Genomic DNA, 18566 nt, shown 5'->3' on the forward strand with positions numbered 1-18566 from the left:
ACGAAACCATCACTGTATCAATCCAAGAGCTACAGTATGCAGGTACTGTCCTTGTACTCCTTTCAGAAGATTATCTACAATGTACTCTCTCTGCTTTGTCAAATACTTACAATCAGCTTGATCTGACCAGGCACTTGAAGACCCAAAACCTCTATCAGAGTCCACCCAACAGTTGTACCCCTGCCCTATCCCCAAACATCTCTGTTAATAATACCAGACTGGAAAATGTGGACCACTTTCCATATTTACACACCTGTCAGCTAAAGCCATAATTGATCTTTAAAATACACCGCTGCCTCAAATTTGCCAGTGGGGCTTTCTCAAGGCTAAGCAAAACAGAACCACGACTGTCAGACAAGGTCCAAAATCCTGGTCTGCAAAGGACATGCTTCCTACTCTTCTGTATGGATCAGAGACAGAGATTGGCAAACCAACACCAGTGTGCTAAAGGAGACAGATTCCCACCATCACTGCCATCGTTACCCAACACCAGGTCAGATGGACCGACATGGTTTTTATATATCTGGCTCCCACCTCCCAAAGCAAATCCTACTCCCATTGGTGGAAGAAAAACCCGAAGAAGTACTAAGATAACGGGAAAACAAACCTTAAATACTGCCACATGAATCTCAAAACCTGGGAGGACATGGCTCAAAACCAGGTGTCCTGGAGACACACTATCCACTTCAGAATGATGATCTCCACCTTGCTTCTGAAAACAAACACCAGGCTAAGACCCTACCCAAATCCAGCACCACATTCCCCTGCGCATGAACAACCGTGTCACACTTGACTACAAGGAACTGCTTATGATAATGTGTCAGTGTGTGTGTTTATATACAGAAATCTCTCTCTCTCGCTATTTATATATATATATATATATATATATATATATATATATATATATATATATATATATATATATATATATATATATATATATACACATATATATATATATATGTATGTATATATATATATATATATATATATATATATATATATATATATATATATACACACACATATATATGTATATATATGTATGTATATATATATATATATATATATATATATATATATATATATATATATATATATATATATATGTACACACAAGAGGTGTGTGTGTGTGTTCATATCGTGTGTTTTTTTCAAGTTTGAGTAGATAAGGGTACGTCTGCTAGTTATTCTACAGTTAATCCCGAAAATCCATCATCATCATTCCCTGTGAGGTAAACAATTACTATTTATTTCTTTATAAAATATTCAACAACAATACATTTGATATATTTTGTAGCAAAGTTATTTGCATTTAAGTGTATTTTGTGTTATTACACGCTTTGAAATTGTGCTTTGCATTTGCAGACACTCCCTCCGACGCTTGAACCGTCCCGTCATACCTCGCGTGGCCAACGGCTCTCCGCCGACTCCTCTCTCATTGAATTAGCCTTTCTCAGCCCTTTCTCCTCCATTTACTGGATTATTCTTTCATAAAATAAAGCCCCACTTGCTCAGTCAGCACCAGCATACTACAGCGGGCTTTTGTCTGTCAGACTGCGGTGCTGGAGCGGGCTCTCCTGGGCTCGCTGGCTGGATTTGGTTGGGGAGGCAGGGGGAAGTACGGAGCTGGTCCGAGGGATGATGGAGCTGGAGTCGGCTAGTAACCGAGGCGACCCGGTAGCTGTGGGGGACTCGCTGCAACCACAGACTCCAAGCAGGCACGAAAAGAGTCTGGGACTGCTTACGACCAAGTTCGTGACTTTGCTGCAGGAGGCGAAGGACGGAGTGCTGGATCTGAAAGCTGTAAGCGTGCAGGAGTCTTTGTTGTTGGCTAGCACATGTCATTCTGAGCTCCCCGCTGTCGTTAGATTACATGTATTTCTGCTAGCCTGTTAGCCTAGCCTAGCCTAGCCTAGCCTGTCGTTGGATCACACACATTTCTGTTATCTTAGCCTAGTTTAGTTTAGCGGGGCTAATTTGAATGGATGACACCTCTTAGCTTGACATTTTAAATAAAAAAATATCACACTTTAACGCAGTTTAATGTTAGGTTTTGGCATTTTTTTATCTTTCTGAGTGAAGACCTGAGTAAAAACCCAAAATGAAACCGAACTTTGAGACCACAGGTCAACTTTTCAGACTCTGCCCCCTGCAGATTCAAACTTTGAAAAGTGGGTCAGCTTTTGTCATTCCTCTCAGTTAAAGCTCCTTCATCTTCACACTTGAGCAATTTGTTCTGATTGATAACGTCTTTGTGTGTGAACGACAACCATTCCCCCCGTTGTTTTCCAGCAATCTCTCAGATCTGTAAAGTTTTATGACTTCTCTCATTAGAGGATTATTAAATAACAGCAGTTTTCATGTTTTCAGCAGTTTAGTCACAACACAAAGCTGTTAAACATTTTATTCTGATGCTTATTCTCTATTTGATTATATGCTAATGCGAATACAAGTTTGTCAACTTGTAACAAACACTGCGCCCCCCTTTTTCACCCAAAACCAGTAAACCAGAAGGCACTTGACTGGCCAAGCATTACCTCCTTTAATACAAGCGTCCTGTTTAGTGTGTGTGTGTGTGTGTGTGTGTGTTCTGACATTCATGGCTGTGCAGTATGCTTTTTGTTTCTATGGGACTTGGGTTCATCCTCTCTGCCAACAGCAGCCAGACTTATCAGCGCCTGCCATATTGTGGTTAGTTTGTAAGACGTTAGAGGTGGAGGCATCGTGTTGGTTTGCGCTACATGCTTGTGCACACCTGTTGCCACGGCGACTGTAATGAACTTTTTTTCATGCATAACCATGCATCTGTTTGTCTTTTGCTCTTCAGGCTGCAGACACTCTGGCTGTGAGGCAGAAGCGGCGCATCTACGATATCACAAACGTTTTGGAAGGAATTGGTCTGATAGAGAAGAAATCCAAAAACAGTATTCAGTGGAAGTAAGAGAACTGTTTACCTTTTTAGACAATATTTTAGGTTTTTTACCTGTATGTAGAGGAAAATGTTCACTTTAAATGTAAACATAACTTATAACTCTCTGTGCATGTTGTCACAAATACGCTTGGGTATAACAATCAGTGAATTTTATGTCATGAACTACTTGACAGGCATTTCCTCTTCATCCTGCTCCATGTTTTTGTGAGATCTGTCCAGGTAGTTTTTCTGAGGCAATAAACTGCGTGAACTCAGAGGCAAGCTGCAGCGATCGCTCCATCCCACCATAGTCGGGGAAACCTCTTACAAGCACGTGCAGCTTTCCCAGCCATAAAGAAAAGCCTGATTCGGCCGAGCCACACCCTGCATGGTAGCAAGCCTTCTCTGTGCTCTCTGACTGCGGTAGAGTCGTAACAGCTGAGTTTGAAGCTAGAAATGAAACCGATGGGACTTTCAGTTTGTGTAACAGGGTCATTTAGGGAAATCAGCCCCGGCAGTGTGTGCTGTTGACGTTTTCTATCACAGAGAGCTGAGACACACTTCAGCCTGAGTCTTTAGACTGGGTCATAGTTGTGATTGTGTTCTGGTGTTTCTTGGGAACAAATAGTCTGGTGTTTAAAACAACATGTTGTCTCAGAGCACATCTGTCTGGCTCCTGTCAGAATCTCTTTATCTGTTCTAATATTCAGCAGGTGTATCGGCGGCCAACAGGCGAGAAGTGACCGTTAGTCCGCATGATGGACGTCACAGTTACAGATTCTCACCGTCGTTATCAGAGAAACGTTCTGTTCTGCGCCAGCAGCTGTGGAGAGCCCATTTGGCCGCGTGCACGTGCATAACGTGCTCCGAGAACACCTTTTGGGGACGTTTGGGGGTCTGGTCTGGTCTGGTCTGGTAGAGTCCAGTCTTGTCTGGGAATGAATGGTCTGGTCTGGTCTGGTAGAGTCTAGTCTAGTCTAGTCTGTGAATGAATGGTCTGGTCTGGTCTGGTCTGGTAGACTCCAGTCTTGTCTTGTCTGGTCTGGGAATGAATGGTCTGGTCTGGTCTGGTAGACTCCAGTCTTGTCTTGTCTGGTCTGGGAATGAATGGTCTGGTCTGGTCTGGTAGAGTCTAGTCTAGTCTAGTCTGTGAATGAATGGTCTGGTCTGGTCTGGTCTGGTAGAGTCTAGTCTAGTCTGTGAATGAATGGTCTGGTCTGGTAGACTCCAGTCTTGTCTTGTCTGGTCTGGGAATGAATGGTCTGGTCTGGTCTGGTCTGGTCTGGTAGACTCCAGTCTTGTCTTGTCTGGTCTGGGAATGAATGGTCTGGTCTGGTCTGGTCTGGTCTGGTCTGGTAGACTCCAGTCTTGTCTTGTCTGGTCTGGGAATGAATGATCCGGTCTAGTCTGGTCTGGGAATGAATGATCTGGACTAGTCTGGTCTGGGAATGAATGATCCGGTCTAGTCTGGTCTGGGAATGAATGATCCGGTCTAGTCTGGTCTGGGAATGAATGATCCGGACTAGTCTGGTCTGGGAATGAATGATCCGGTCTAGTCTGGTCTGGGAATGAATGATCCGGACTAGTCTGGTCTGGGAATGAATGATCCGGACAAGTCTGGTCTGGGAATGAATGATCCGGACTAGTCTGGTCTGGGAATGAATGATCCGGACTAGTCTGGTCTGGGAATGAATGATCCGGACAAGTCTGGTCTGGGAATAAATGATCCGGACTAGTCTGGTCTGGGAATGAATGATCCGGACTAGTCTGGTCTGGGAATGAATGATCCGGTCTAGTCTGGTCTGGGAATAAATGATCCGGACTAGTCTGGTCTGGGAATAAATGATCCGGACTAGTCTGGTCTGGGAATGAATGATCCGGACTAGTCTGGTCTGGGAATGAATGATCCGGTCTAGTCTGGTCTGGGAATGAATGATCCGGACTAGTCTGGTCTGGGAATGAATGATCCGGTCTAGTCTGGTCTGGGAATGAATGATCCGGTCTAGTCTGGTCTGGGAATGAATGATCCGGTCTAGTCTGGTCTGGGAATGAATGATCCGGACTAGTCTGGTCTGGGAATGAATGATCCGGACTAGTCTGGTCTGGGAATAAATGATCCGGACTAGTCTGGTCTGGGAATGAATGATCCGGTCTAGTCTGGTCTGGGAATGAATGATCCGGTCTAGTCTGGTCTGGGAATGAATGATCCGGACTAGTCTGGTCTGGGAATGAATGATCCGGACTAGTCTGGTCTGGGAATAAATGATCCGGACTAGTCTGGTCTGGGAATGAATGATCCGGACTAGTCTGGTCTGGGAATGAATGATCCGGACTAGTCTGGTCTGGGAATGAATGATCCGGACTAGTCTGGTCTGGGAATGAATGATCCGGACTAGTCTGGTCTGGGAATGAATGATCCGGTCTAGTCTGGTCTGGGAATGAATGATCCGGTCTAGTCTGGTCTGGGAATGAATGATCCGGACTAGTCTGGTCTGGGAATGAATGATCCGGACTAGTCTGGTCTGGGAATGAATGATCCGGACTAGTCTGGTCTGGGAATGAATGATCCGGTCTAGTCTGGTCTGGGAATGAATGATCCGGACTAGTCTGGTCTGGGAATGAATGATCCGGTCTAGTCTGGTCTGGGAATGAATGATCCGGTCTAGTCTGGTCTGGGAATGAATGATCCGGTCTAGTCTGGTCTGGGAATGAATGATCCGGACTAGTCTGGTCTGGGAATGAATGATCCGGACTAGTCTGGTCTGGGAATGAATGATCCGGTCTAGTCTGGTCTGGGAATGAATGATCCGGACTAGTCTGGTCTGGGAATGAATGATCCGGACTAGTCTGGTCTGGGAATGAATGATCCGGACTAGTCTGGTCTGGGAATGAATGATCCGGTCTAGTCTGGTCTGGGAATGAATGATCCGGTCTAGTCTGGTCTGGGAATGAATGATCCGGTCTAGTCTGGTCTGGGAATGAATGATCCGGTCTAGTCTGGTCTGGGAATGAATGATCCTGTCTAGTCTGGTCTGGGAATGAATGATCCTGTCTAGTCTGGTCTGGGAATGAATGATCCGATCCGGTCTGGTCTGGTCTGGAAATGAATTATCTGGTCTGATCCGGTAGTCTACTGGACCAGTGGAAAAGTTTATCCCTCGTTCTTCTCTTTTTAAACTTTTATGTTTTTGCGTTTAGATTTTTGTAATTCTGGGAAAGTTCCTCAGCCATTAAATGAGTCCATAACACATGGTTTCAGTGTTGCGTTGGGGAAACATATTGTCATTCTAACCCCTAACCATGTTAATGTTCTGCAGCTGCAGGTGGTTAAATGTTTTTCAGGTATTTTATCTGCAACTGCTGACAAGCTGCCGACTTTTCATAGCGGAAACATCTGATGATCCGTTAGTTTGGAGGAAATGACTCTTCCTCTGCCGTCCGCTGAGGATCGCCTTCTCTGCCGCTGGCGCAGAACCAGAACAGTCCACAAGGCCATGATGAAGATGATGATTCATTAACCGCAACAGTTTCTACGATTAGATATGTAACCATTAATGTTCCTGCTGATGTGGACCATCCTGCCCCGATCTGCTGCTGTGTTTCAGAGGCGTCGGTCCAGGCTGCAACACGAGGGAGATCGCCGATAAGCTGATTGATCTGAAGGCCGAGCTGGATGACCTGGCTCTCCGGGAACACGAGCTGGACCAGCAGAAAGTTTGGGTTCAGCAAAGCATCAAGAACGTTACAGACGACTCCAACAACAGCCCATATCCTCCATGTTTGTCTCTGAGTGTCTCTGTCCATTCAGCGAGTTCGGTTTATCGGCGTGAAACGTTGCTGAAGGCTCAGCGTGGCCTCAGACGCTCTGATGCTTGGTTCGTGGTGTTTCCACACTGCTGTGGAACATGTTGTAAAACCTTACTGCCAGTGGAAGAGCTGTCGTTTTAGACAATTCTGCTCCAGAAGCTGCAAAACTTCTCGCTTCGTTTCTCTTTTAGACTGATGGAAACATCGTCTGGAGTTCTGAAGGCGATGAAAGGCTGACGGTGTGAACACCTCAGAGGGAGACGCAGTGAAACCGGAGTTAACGGCTTCTTTTGGTTCACATGAACCGCTGCGGGGCAGGAAAGCAGGACTGGGTTTTGTTCTCCGAACACCTGACAGGTCTGGGTGTAGAGGAAGGATCGGTTCTGCTCCAGACTGGCTCCAGAAGCCCAGCGGTGGACGTGAAGCTCCAGAAGCCCGGCGGTGGACGTGAAGCTCCAGAAGCCCGGCGGTGGACGTGAAGCTCCAGAAGCCCGGCGGTGGACGTGAAGCTCCAGAAGCCCGGCGGTGGACGTGAAGCTCCAGAAGCCCGGCGGTGGACGTGAAGCTCCAGAAGCCCGGCGGTGGACGTGAAGCTCCAGAAGCCCGGCGGTGGACGTGAAGCTCCAGAAGCCCGGCGGTGGACGTGAAGCTCCAGAAGCCCGGCGGTGGACGTGAAGCTCCAAGTGGCTCCAGAGAGATAAAGCCTCTGCTTGTGGTGAAGTATCAGACTGATGAGCAGCGTCCATCTGGGCGTTGAGCTGCACCTGCAGGCGGTCCTGCAGCAGCATGAGCTCATCCCTTCTGCCTCCAGACTCAGCACCCTGCATGTCAGTCGGGATAATCCCATTGGCTACATGGACCCCTGTCCCCGCCGTCCCCACGTTGAGGCGGTCTGTCCAGGCGGATTCCACGCCACGGTCACACAGTGTGCAGGATTTGTGTGGCTCAGAGAGGAAGTGGTATGATTAGTTGTTAGGAAGGATCCTGATAGATCTGGGCTTGACATGCTGCTGATGTTACAGCCTGTCTGTCAACTTTCCACCACAGCTGCACCATCTTCATCCTAGCAGTTCTCTCAGACCCTTCCAGCCAGTAAAAGTCCGTTCCACTCCGTTTCCTCTCTCTTCTCTGATAATGTGTTCAGCGGGTTGATGCCGACTTTCCGGTGTGAGGTGGTTTGGAACAAGGAACTTGGTTGTGGAATTGTCCAGGAAGGAAAGCTGTGACATGTTGGAGAGATGGCTGTAAAACTGGATCCTTAACAGACTCGTACGATGGCATATGTCAGACATGAAGACCTCTGTGGAGCGTTTAAAGGTGACACACTCCTCGCCATCCGTGCTCCAATCGGCACGCAGCTGGAGGTGCCCATACCTGAAGTTGTGAGTACCCTGGTGTGTGTTCATGCTCTGAAGTGCAGCTGCAGGTCTGTTTGTGTGGCAGGTTTAATGTGTGTGTGTGTGTGATGACGTAGGTCCTGAACGGACAGAGGAAATACCAGATCCGTCTAAAGAGCACATCCGGTCCCATTGAGGTTTTATTGGTCAACAAGGACCCTTCCAGCGCCTCTCCTGTTGTCTTACCCGTCCCACCTCCAGATGATGTCCTCCAGAACCTCCCAGCTTCTACGCCTACCTCCCAGCTGCCCGCTGCTGCCTCACAGGTACACACAAGCATGTAACCGGCGCCGGGCAGACGCCTGGACCTGTTCAGATTTAATGTGTTGACACATTAAATGACATCATCTCCCACGTTTCTTTCCATTTCATCCCAGTAAAAATGGACGATGGACTGCCATGCTAGCTGCAAGGCTAACTACAGGGCTAGCTGCAAGGCTAACTACAGGGCTAGCTGCAAGGCTAACTACAGGGCTAGCTGCAAGGCTAACTAACGGGCTAGCTGCAAGGCTAACTATAGGGCTAGCTGCAAGGCTAACTACAGGGCTAGCTGCAAGGCTAACTACAGGGCTAGCTGCAAGGCTAACTACAGGGCTAGCTGCAAGGCCGACTACAGGGCTAGCTGCAAGGCCGACTACAGGGCTAGCTGCAAGGCTAACTACAGGGCTAGCTGCAAGGCCAACTATAGGGCTAGCTGCAAGGCCGACTACAGGGCTTGCTGCAAGGCCGACTACAGGGCTAGCTGCAAGGCTGACTACAGGGCTAGCTGCAAGGCCGACTACAGGGCTAGCTGCAAGGCCGACTACAGGGCTAGCTGCAAGGCCGACTACAGGGCTTGCTGCAAGGCCAACTACAGGGCTAGCTGCAAGGCCGACTACAGGGCTAGCTGCAAGGCTAACTACAGGGCTAGCTGCAAGGCTGACTACAGGGCTAGCTGCAAGGCTGACTACAGGGCTAGCTGCAAGGCCGACTACAGGGCTAGCTGCAAGGCCGACTACAGGGCTAGCTGCAAGGCCGACTACAGGGCTAGCTGCAAGGCCGACTACAGGGCTAGCTGCAAGGCCGACTACAGGGCTAGCTGCAAGGCCGACTACAGGGCTAGCTGCAAGGCCGACTACAGGGCTAGCTGCAAGGCCGACTACTGGGCTAGCTGCAAGGCTGACTACAGGGCTAGCTGCAAGGCTAACTACAGGGCTAGCTGCAAGGCCGACTACAGGGCTAGCTGCAAGGCCGACTACAGGGCTAGCTGCAAGGCCGACTACAGGGCTAGCTGCAAGGCCGACTACTGGGCTAGCTGCAAGGCCGACTACAGAGCTAGCTGCAAGGCCGACTACAGGGCTAGCTGCAAGGCCGACTACAGGGCTAGCTGCAAGGCCGACTACTGGGCTAGCTGCAAGGCCAACTACAGGGCTAGCTGCAAGGCCGACTACTGGGCTAGCTGCAAGGCCGACTACAGAGCTAGCTGCAAGGCCAACTACAGAGCTAGCTGCAAGGCCGACTACAGGGCTAGCTGCTAGGCTAGCTGCTCACCGCTTTTCCTCGATCCTTAAAGAATGACTTCACCTCCCACGTGTATTTCTGACATTCCATCCCAGTAAAATTGATTGTGGACAGATTGTAGAGTCAGGAACCAAGTTTTTACCTCCTAATCGGATCTCTGTCTCCACCTGCTCATCATTTCGCATCATAAACCTTTTGCTTCCTTTTCCTGTGTTTTTACCTTCCAGGTGTCCAAAGCGGCTCCAGCTCCCGCCACGAAGCCGTGTCCCACCACAACGCCAGCTGCAGCAGGTATGAAGGTTTACAGTCCTGATGAGATGTTCCAGATTCCATTTGTGAAACTCACTGCACTTCGTCTGGTGGGGATTTTCCTCCAGAGGTTGCGAGTTCCACGCTGCTCACCCCAACGGCAGAAGCTCCAGCTGCAGCTCAGCAGCTCCAGTCCTCTGCCTCTTTGGACGGATCGGCGTCCTCCTCTGCAGTGTTTGAACCGATTAAATCAGATCCACCTGAACGTGAGTGTTGCTCTGTCGTACTGCTCGCTGTGGAATAAAGGTTTAATTTGAACTCTGTAGAAATCAGGTTTGCACACATAAAGGAAAGTTCCATTTAAGTCTTGTATTTATGTGCAGGACTGTAATAAACACCCCAAACCGACAGACGCAGCATTAAGTTCAGTCCAGCAGGTAGAAATGAAAGGTTTGGTGGGCGGGACCTTTGTTTGATGGGCACACCATGGAGCCAATCACTTGCTAGGAACAGTGGCTGAGACCAGTGTTTCATACCAGCTCACACTGTTTAGGAACCCGCCAGCAACACCAGCTGGGGATGAAACCAAAATTCTCCGCCTGAAACTGACTAAATGTTGTTTGTTCCTCGTAGTGCTGGACTTTCCCAAAGAGCTCTCGGAGATGTTCGATCCAACGAAAGGTAAAGGTCTTTTAAGCCTTGACAGACGGAAGAAGCTGCCGTTGAGCAGAAAAACTCGTCTACGTTCAGAGCTGAAGCGTTGGCAGTGACTTGTTTTTCTCTCCTGACAGAGATCATGAGCGGAGACCTGTTGGAGGACTTGATGTCTTCAGAAGGTAAATTTCTTCCCTCAGACAGTAAAAACCTTTTTATGAAGAAGCTGGTGGTCGTAACGTCTCCGCTCTCCTGCAGTGTTCTCGCCTCTGCTTCGCCTGTCGCCTCCGCCCAGCGACCACGACTACATCTACAACCTGGATGAGACGGAAGGCCTCTGTGACCTCTTCGACGTGCCCATTCTCAACCTCTGACCCAGAGTCTGATGGAAACACTCACCCAAATATGCTAATTTACCCTCCTTTTCTTCCAAGTGTCCGCTCCTGCTGGCGGCGGCGGCGAGCAGAGCCGACCTGATCTGCAGAGCGTTTCTCACGGCGAGCTCCGCCTGAACTCAGACGCTCCGACGGAAACGCAGAACGGAAACGTTTCAACGTCCAAGAAAAACACGTCTAAACTATACTTGTGGATGTCAAGCGTGATGTTTGTGTTTGAGCGAGTGTGGTTGTGTGCATGTGAGCGTGCATGTGAGCGTGCGTTCACACTGGCTTCCGAGTCAGATTTCTCCAGGACATAAAACGGCAGAACTGCCTTCTTTCTGCCAGGAATGGCAGCAAAAGGAGTTCCCGCTGCTTCGACACGTAAAGAGAGAATTCAGCAGCTCGCCGAGAAGCAGGCGCACCTCGGACACGGTTTGCTTTTCAACGAAGGCTGCAGACTTTTTACACGCCGCCAGAATAACAAAGTTTTACGTTTTTAACTTCAGAGTTTTAATGTGAAAACAACAAAAAGGGATTTTAGAATTTATTTTACATCGGCGCCTGTTAGAAAGCTGAATATTTCCCCGGGAAGACACGAGAACCCCCCGGTTCTCCGTGTCGCCTTCCCTCCTGGATTTTATATGAACCCTAAACTGGAGTTTTCGTTTCGTCTCCAGACTGAAGGAAAACATCCGTCGTGTCGGGTTGGAAGTAAAACAAGCCATGCAGTGGATAAAGTCGCCGTGTCCTGAGACGTGCTCGTTTTGCTCGATTCTTCTCAGATTTTATCCTCCTGTCGTGTTTTTCTCAGGATTTCTCTGCTTGTGGTGGAAATTCATCGTATGCTGAGGAAAAGGCTGCAGCGCTTCGATGCAAATCATTTGTTTTGGAAAATCCCTTCATGTACTGCCAGGACTGATGTGTATGTAAACTATGTACTGTGTATATCCCTCTACTGCTTGTATAGAATAGCATTTATTTTTTTATACCAGCTAGATATATTATTACAGGCTTGTTGCTACTAATTTGGGACTCCATTCCAAAGTTAAAGGAATTATTAAAAACCATCTCCTCCATCAGTCTTGTAGTTTTTCTGCCGCTGTGGACGTGCTGGCTGCTCTCCATCCATCAGCGGCCTCCTCTCTTGAGAACAGGAAAAGTTTAACGGGCCCGGCTGTTGTCTCACACCAAATAAACACTTTGGTATTGTTGTGATGTCCAGTTTACCTGGTTTCATTCTACAAGCAACTGCATGTGTTGTGTGACGGCGCGTCATGGTGGGAACTGCACAGTTTAAACATGAAGTCTTCATTTAACCCTTTAACAAATAATATTTTTTGTACATTTACAGTTTCTACTGTGTGATATCAGCACTGCTGTGTCCAGCAGGGGCAGAAGAGATGTTTACAGCAGGTTTTACCACAAAGTGATGCAAAATGTCTCAAACTTCGTCATGTGTGATTAAAGGGTTAAAAGCCAGCAGTCGACATGTCATCCAGCTCTTCTATGTCCTCATCAGGATTACAGATAAAAAATGCTTTGGTGCAAAAGTGTCCATAAAAAAGTCAGAATCAGGATCTATGAAGTCATTAAAGCAATTAAATGAAACATGTTTCAGATGCATTCATGTCCCACTTTCCCTCTGAACATCTTTACTACTCAATAAATAAAAACCTGCAAATGAACTTTAAAAAACCTGCAAATGAACGTTGTACATTAGAAAGTTTCAGACAGCCTGCTGTGGAAAACCATCGAATGAAAAGATGAAACACCTTCAGTGTTTTATTAATGCAACAGCCTTTGCAGGTCCTGCAGAAGCTGCGCCATCTCTCCGAGGAACAGACGATGTGGAGGATGGATGCTGGACCTGAACATAACCTGTGTAATGTCACAAGTCAGTACGATATTAAACCTGATTCATTCACTGACAGATTCCTCAAAATGTTTTATATAAAAGGTCTAATCTGAACTGTAAAGGCAGATCTCGGCAAAAAAAAGCAGCTTGACCTCTGAGAGATGTTTCATCCTGCAGCCAGTCTCTAAACGTAAGGTTAGGAAACACTACGAATCTTCAGGAAAATGTGGGTTTGGATCACACAACATACACAAAATCAGCATTTCTCAGATCAAACCAAATTCAGATTCAATACTTTGTCTTGATTCTGCTGATTAATCTCAGCATAATGTATTCATTTTATAAGAGGGCTCATATTATTTTACACTTGATGATTTGGCATCTGGACAACTCAAAATGAGTACACACTATTATTACCCTCCATCTCACATTTCCTGTCAGCAACAGTGATTTTATCATCATGGATGGTTGAAAAAATGATATATTTATAAAAACAGATTGATGGAGTTGAGTGACTTTTTAAAAACCACTTCAGCTTTGTAGGGAGGGGGTCAGCTGTCCACCCAGCTGGAGACTCATAAATACATAAATATTGATAACAGATGTGCTGATGGGGAAGGGACAACAGGGGGCAGCTGAAACCAGACGTGCACGACCCGGAACTTTGCAAGCAACGACAGCTTTTCAGAGGTGGAGCATAAAATGTCAAGCAGCTCAGGGTTAGCAATCAGTGCATTTCCGGAAACAGGCGAATTTTTACTTAAAAGTAAAAGCCGAATTTCACATAAAGCCTTAAATACAGAGAATGATGAATATAAATATTTTTATTAGGGTAAAACAGTTTAGAAAAGCGCCACGGGCTAGTAAAGATCTAGTTTAGTAAATTTCACCATTATTCCCGCCATAAAACCAAAGACCGTATATGAAAGATGAACGGAGCCTTCGGTGGTTAAAAGTGAAGCCTATGTAGAAGTTCATAAACCTGCAGTTCCCCCTTCATCCACTAGGGGCTATAAAACAGAGCAAATCCCCATAGACTCCCATGTTAAAAAGACCAACTTCACGGCAGGAATAAACATGTTTACAGCAGGAATAAACATGTTTACAGCAGAAATAAACATGTTTACAGCAGAAATAAACATGTTTACAGCAGGAATAAACATGTTTACAACAGAAATAAACATGTTTACAGCAGAAATAAACATGTTTACAGCAGGAATAAACATGTTTACAGCAGAAATAAACATGTTTACAACAGAAATAAACATGTTTACAGCAGGAATAAACATGTTTACAGCAGAAATAAACATGTTTACAACAGAAATAAACATGTTTACAGCAGAAATAAACATGTTTACAGCCTGGATCAAAAATCCATTTTCGGTTTAATAGGTCAGGTTTACCTTCATGACAACTGTGGGGGAAGTGAACTTTTTTCTAACTCGCCCGTTTAAAGGTAATTTAATCTGGAAGTTCGGTATATTTAGGGGTGTGTCCTTTTGATTGACAGGTACCGTTCTCTCGCTTCATGTCAGAAGAACGTAGAACAACCGCGGTTTTTAGCCGGTTAACAACGTGACTTAGCTTTAGCCCGCTTACCTCCGTTAGCTGGTTAGCTCCTGTTATCTCCGGGTTAGCTCGGTTAGCTCTTAGCTACAGAAAGCTCGGAGTTCACTCGATGTCAATCATCCACCATGACGCTCACAGCTCCCCTCCCAGCTCCACCTCTTTGCCCATATTTGTATTTTCCGGGTGAGACGACACGCATGACCCTGCCAAGATGGTGATGGTAGGAACCGCCCACCGAGCTTCAATTCAGCTCTTCAGAAACGTACGAGTGACGTCACGGAGGCTCCGCCCATCTTTACTATACAGTCTACACATAAAACGCAGTTGTACTCGCTGCGGCTTTTATTATGGAAAAACCTTACCGGAAGTTGTGTTCTAAGCATGTAATTGACGCGAAGCCAGCCCTAAAAACTCTGGACGTTTCAAGCCAACCCGGAACTTTTTGGTGAACAAAACTGTCCTGGAAGTTGGACGCGAAAACTTTCTGCTGGTTTTTCTGACAAACGGATCATTTCAAGAAGCGAACTTTGTTCGCCGCGAAGCCGAACCGGGACAGCTGCAGATGGTTCTGGCTCCGGTTCGCTCCAGACTGTAGGACTCGTTCTGGCTCCGGTTCGCTCCAGACTGTAGGACTCGTTCTGGCTCCGGTTCCGCAGGACTGTAGGACTCGTTCTGGCTCCGGTTCCGCAGGACTGTAGGACTCGTTCTGGCTCCGGTTCGCTCCGGACTGTAGGACTCGTTCTGGCTCCGGTTCCGCAGGACTGTAGGACTCGTTCTGGCTCCGGTTCGCTCCGGACTGTAGGACTCGTTCTGGCTCCGGTTCCGCAGGACTGTAGGACACACCAGGTAGGAGAAAGCAGTGCCGCTCGCGCGCGTTTCTCTTTACCTGGAAGCTGAACACGTTTCAGGTAGAAGTTCCAGTTTAAGTCGCTTTTTACTGGAAGGAAAACCAGCAGAAATCCGCTTTATGGGAAAAACCTCCAGATTTACTCTGTCTGTGTGTGTGTGTGTGTGTGTCTTCAGGCAGGAATTCCAAGCAGCTGAGAGCCTCCCTCCGCCACGGCGGGGTGTGTGTGTGTGTGTGGTGGTGGTGGTCCAGTCCGGTTCCAGGAACAGGTCTGGACCTGCTTGGGGTTCCAGGAACGGGGTTCCAGGGACAGGTCTGGACCTGCTTGGGGTTCCAGGAACGGGGTTCCAGGAACAGGTCCGGACCTGCTTGGGGTTCCAGCCGCAGGTCTGGACCTGCTTGGGGTTCCAGGAACAGGTCTGGACCTGCTTGGGGTTCCAGGAACAGGTCTGGACCTGCTTGGGGTTCCAGGAACGGGGTTCCAGGAACAGGTCTGGACCTGCTTGGGGTTCCAGGAACGGGGTTCCAGGAACAGGTCCGGACCTGCTTGGGGTTCCAGCCGCAGGTCTGGACCTGCTTGGGGTTCCAGGAACAGGTCCGGACCTGCTTGGGGTTCCAGGAACAGGTCCGGACCTGCTTGGGGTTCCAGGAACAGGTCTGGACCTGCTTGGGGTTCCAGGAACAGGTCTGGACCTGCTTGGGGTTCCAGCTGCAGGTCTGGACCTGCTTGGGGTTCCAGCTGCAGGTCTGGACCTGCTTGGGGTTCCAGGAACAGGTCCGGACCTGCTTGGGGTTCCAGGAACAGGTCCGGACCTGCTTGGGGTTCCAGGAACAGGTCTGGACCTGCTTGGGGTTCCAGGAACAGGTCTGGACCTGCTTGGGGTTCCAGCTGCAGGTCTGGACCTGCTTGGGGTTCCAGGAACAGGTCCGGACCTGCTTGGGGTTCCAGCTGCAGGTCTGGACCTGCTTGGGGTTCCAGGAACAGGTCTGGACCTGCTTGGGGTTCCAGGAACAGGTCTGGACCTGCTTGGGGTTCCAGGAACAGGTCTGGACCTGCTTGGGGTTCCAGCTGCAGGTCTGGACCTGCTTGGGGTTCCAGGAACAGGTCCGGACCTGCTTGGGGTTCCAGGAACAGGTCCGGACCTGCTTGGGGTTCTGATCTGATCTGAGAACAGGCTTGACTTGACGTAAATTCCTTCCAGGTGTTTGAAATCATCACAGCTCACCTTTACAGTAATGATGGAAGTTCATCTCTCTTCAAAGAGTCGACTCTTTTGACTCGGTTCCCTCAGAAGAGTCGACTCTTTTGACTCGGTTCCCTCAGAAGAGTCGACTCTTTTGACTCGGTTCCCTCTGAAGAGTCGACTCTTTTGACTCGGTTCCCTCTGAAGAGTCGACTCTTTTGACTCGGTTCCCTCTGAAGAGTCCAATCCAATCCAATCCAGTTTATTTATAAAGCACCGTTAAAAACAACAAAGTTGACCAAAGTGCTGTACAGAAGAAACAATAAAACATACATATTTACATCATAATGGGGCATCAGCACATTGTTAATAGTAAAACTACCCTTTAAATTAGTAAAACGCCAAAGAGAAAAAATGAGTCTTCAGACAAGACTTAAAAACAAGAAGCGATTCAGCCTGTCTAATGTACAGGGGCAGCTTATTCCACAACTTGGGACCAATAACAGAAAAAGCTCGGTCACCTCTCAGTTTACGCTTCGTCTTAGGAACCACAAGCAGAAGTTGATCTGTGGACCTCAGAGAGCGTGTAGGGGAATACCTCACCAGCAGGTCTGACAGGTAGCGAGGGGCCAGACCGTTCAGGCATTTAAAAACAAATAAAAGAATCTTAAAATCAATTCTGTAACGGACAGGGAGCCAGTGAAGGGAAGACAAAATTGGTAAAACATGGTCAGACTTTCGAGATCCAGTTAAAAGACGCGCTGCAGCGTTCTGCACCAGCTGCAGCCGTGCGAGAGAGGACTGACTGATCCCACAGTACAGGGCGTTACAATAGTCAAGCCGTGTGGTTACAAAAGCATGGATCAAAATTTCAAAATCATGTCGTGAGAGTGAGGACCTTATTTTTGCAAGCTGTCTCAGGTGGAAAAAACTTGCTTTCACCACAGCACTAATTTGTTTGTCCAATTTAAGTTCCTGATCCATTTTCACACCAAGATTGCAGACAGTAGGCTTAACAAACTGTGACAAGGATCCAAGGTTAACTGAGACAGCATCACCAACACTGCTAGGTCCAAGAAGAAGAACCTCTGTTTTTTTATCATTAAAATGCAAAAAATGTATTGACATCCAAATTTTAATTTCATCAGTGCACTTTAAGAGTTCAGTGGCACTGAAGCTTTCTTGACGTTTGAGGGGAATGTAAATTTGGCTATCATCAGCATAAAGATGAAAAGACACACCAAGCCTTCGGAGAATAGACCCCAGCGGCAACAGATACAATGAAAAAAGGAGCGGACCAAGGATTGATCCTTGTGGCACGCCACAATTCAAGGGGGCCGAGGATGAAGCAAAGTCACCCAATCTCACACAAAAACTCCTATCTGCTAAGTAGGAACGGAACCACTCCAAGGCAGCCCCGTGAATGCCCACTGTGTTCTCAAGTCGGCACAGGAGGATTTCATGATCCACTGTGTCGAACGCAGCGGTCAGATCTAACAAAACCAGTGCAACAGTATGACCAGAGTCAGTATACATCAAAATGTCATTAAAGACTTTAAGTAGAGCAGACTCTGTGCTGTGCAAATTTTTAAAACCAGACTGAAAAACTTCAGGGATCTCATGTGCATCCAGAAATGCCTTCAATTGACAAAATACAATTTTCTCTAGTATTTTGGACAGGAATGGAAGCTTAGAAATTGGACGAAAGTTTGAAGGATCATTGTTATCAAGGCCAGACTTTTTTATTAATGGCTGAACAACAGCGTGCTTAAAGCATTTTGGCACCACTCCTTTTACCAAGCTTCCATTCACAAGATGTACAACAAAGGGTGCTATGGTTGGAAACACCTCTTTAAAGAGGCGCGGAGGAATGGAATCATCAGGTGAGCCCGCAGGCTTCATTCCACTAACAACCTTCTCCAAAGTAGAGAGAGTCACAGGCTCCAACTGAGAGAATAAGGCAGTGCATGTGACAGAGTCAGACAGACAGACAGATTGAGGGGAAATAAGAGCCCTTGTGGTTACAACCTTATTCACAAAAAAGTTCAAAAAGTTCTCACACACTTTATGTGAGGCTTCAAGGCTGTCAGATTGGGGGACATTAAGAGAAGCATTCACCAAATTAAAGAGAGCACGTGGGTTGTGCCTGTTAGCAGTAACCATATCAGAAAAATATATTGACTTGGCTAATTTTACACATTTCTGATATC

The 18566-nt window shown here is 47.4% G+C and overlaps 2 protein-coding genes across 3 annotated transcripts in view; both read left to right on the forward strand.

The window, feature by feature from the left end:
* The first annotated feature begins 1474 nt into the window (after positions 1-1474).
* e2f4 (E2F transcription factor 4) lies at positions 1475-12408 on the forward strand. The gene is made up of 10 exons (XM_079254168.1): positions 1475-1806; positions 2831-2940; positions 6520-6680; positions 7994-8103; positions 8196-8384; positions 9846-9909; positions 9996-10133; positions 10501-10548; positions 10659-10703; positions 10780-12408. The coding sequence occupies exons 1-10, from the start codon at positions 1642-1644 to the stop codon at positions 10893-10895; spliced, it is 1146 nt and encodes a 381-aa protein (XP_079110294.1). The 5' UTR covers positions 1475-1641; the 3' UTR covers positions 10896-12408.
* Positions 12409-14780: 2372 nt separating this feature from the next.
* Positions 14781-18566, forward strand: part of elmo3 (engulfment and cell motility 3) — a 53741-nt gene continuing 49955 nt past the window's right edge. For both annotated transcript variants that reach the window (XM_079249233.1, XM_079249234.1), the window contains exon 1: positions 14781-15171. The gene's annotated coding sequence lies outside the window, so the exon portion shown is untranslated. The remainder of the gene's footprint in view (positions 15172-18566) is intronic.

The sequence above is a fragment of the Telmatherina bonti genome (assembly GCF_933228915.1).
Source record: "Telmatherina bonti genome assembly, chromosome: 2".
NCBI classification, from domain to species: Eukaryota; Metazoa; Chordata; class Actinopteri; order Atheriniformes; family Telmatherinidae; genus Telmatherina; species Telmatherina bonti.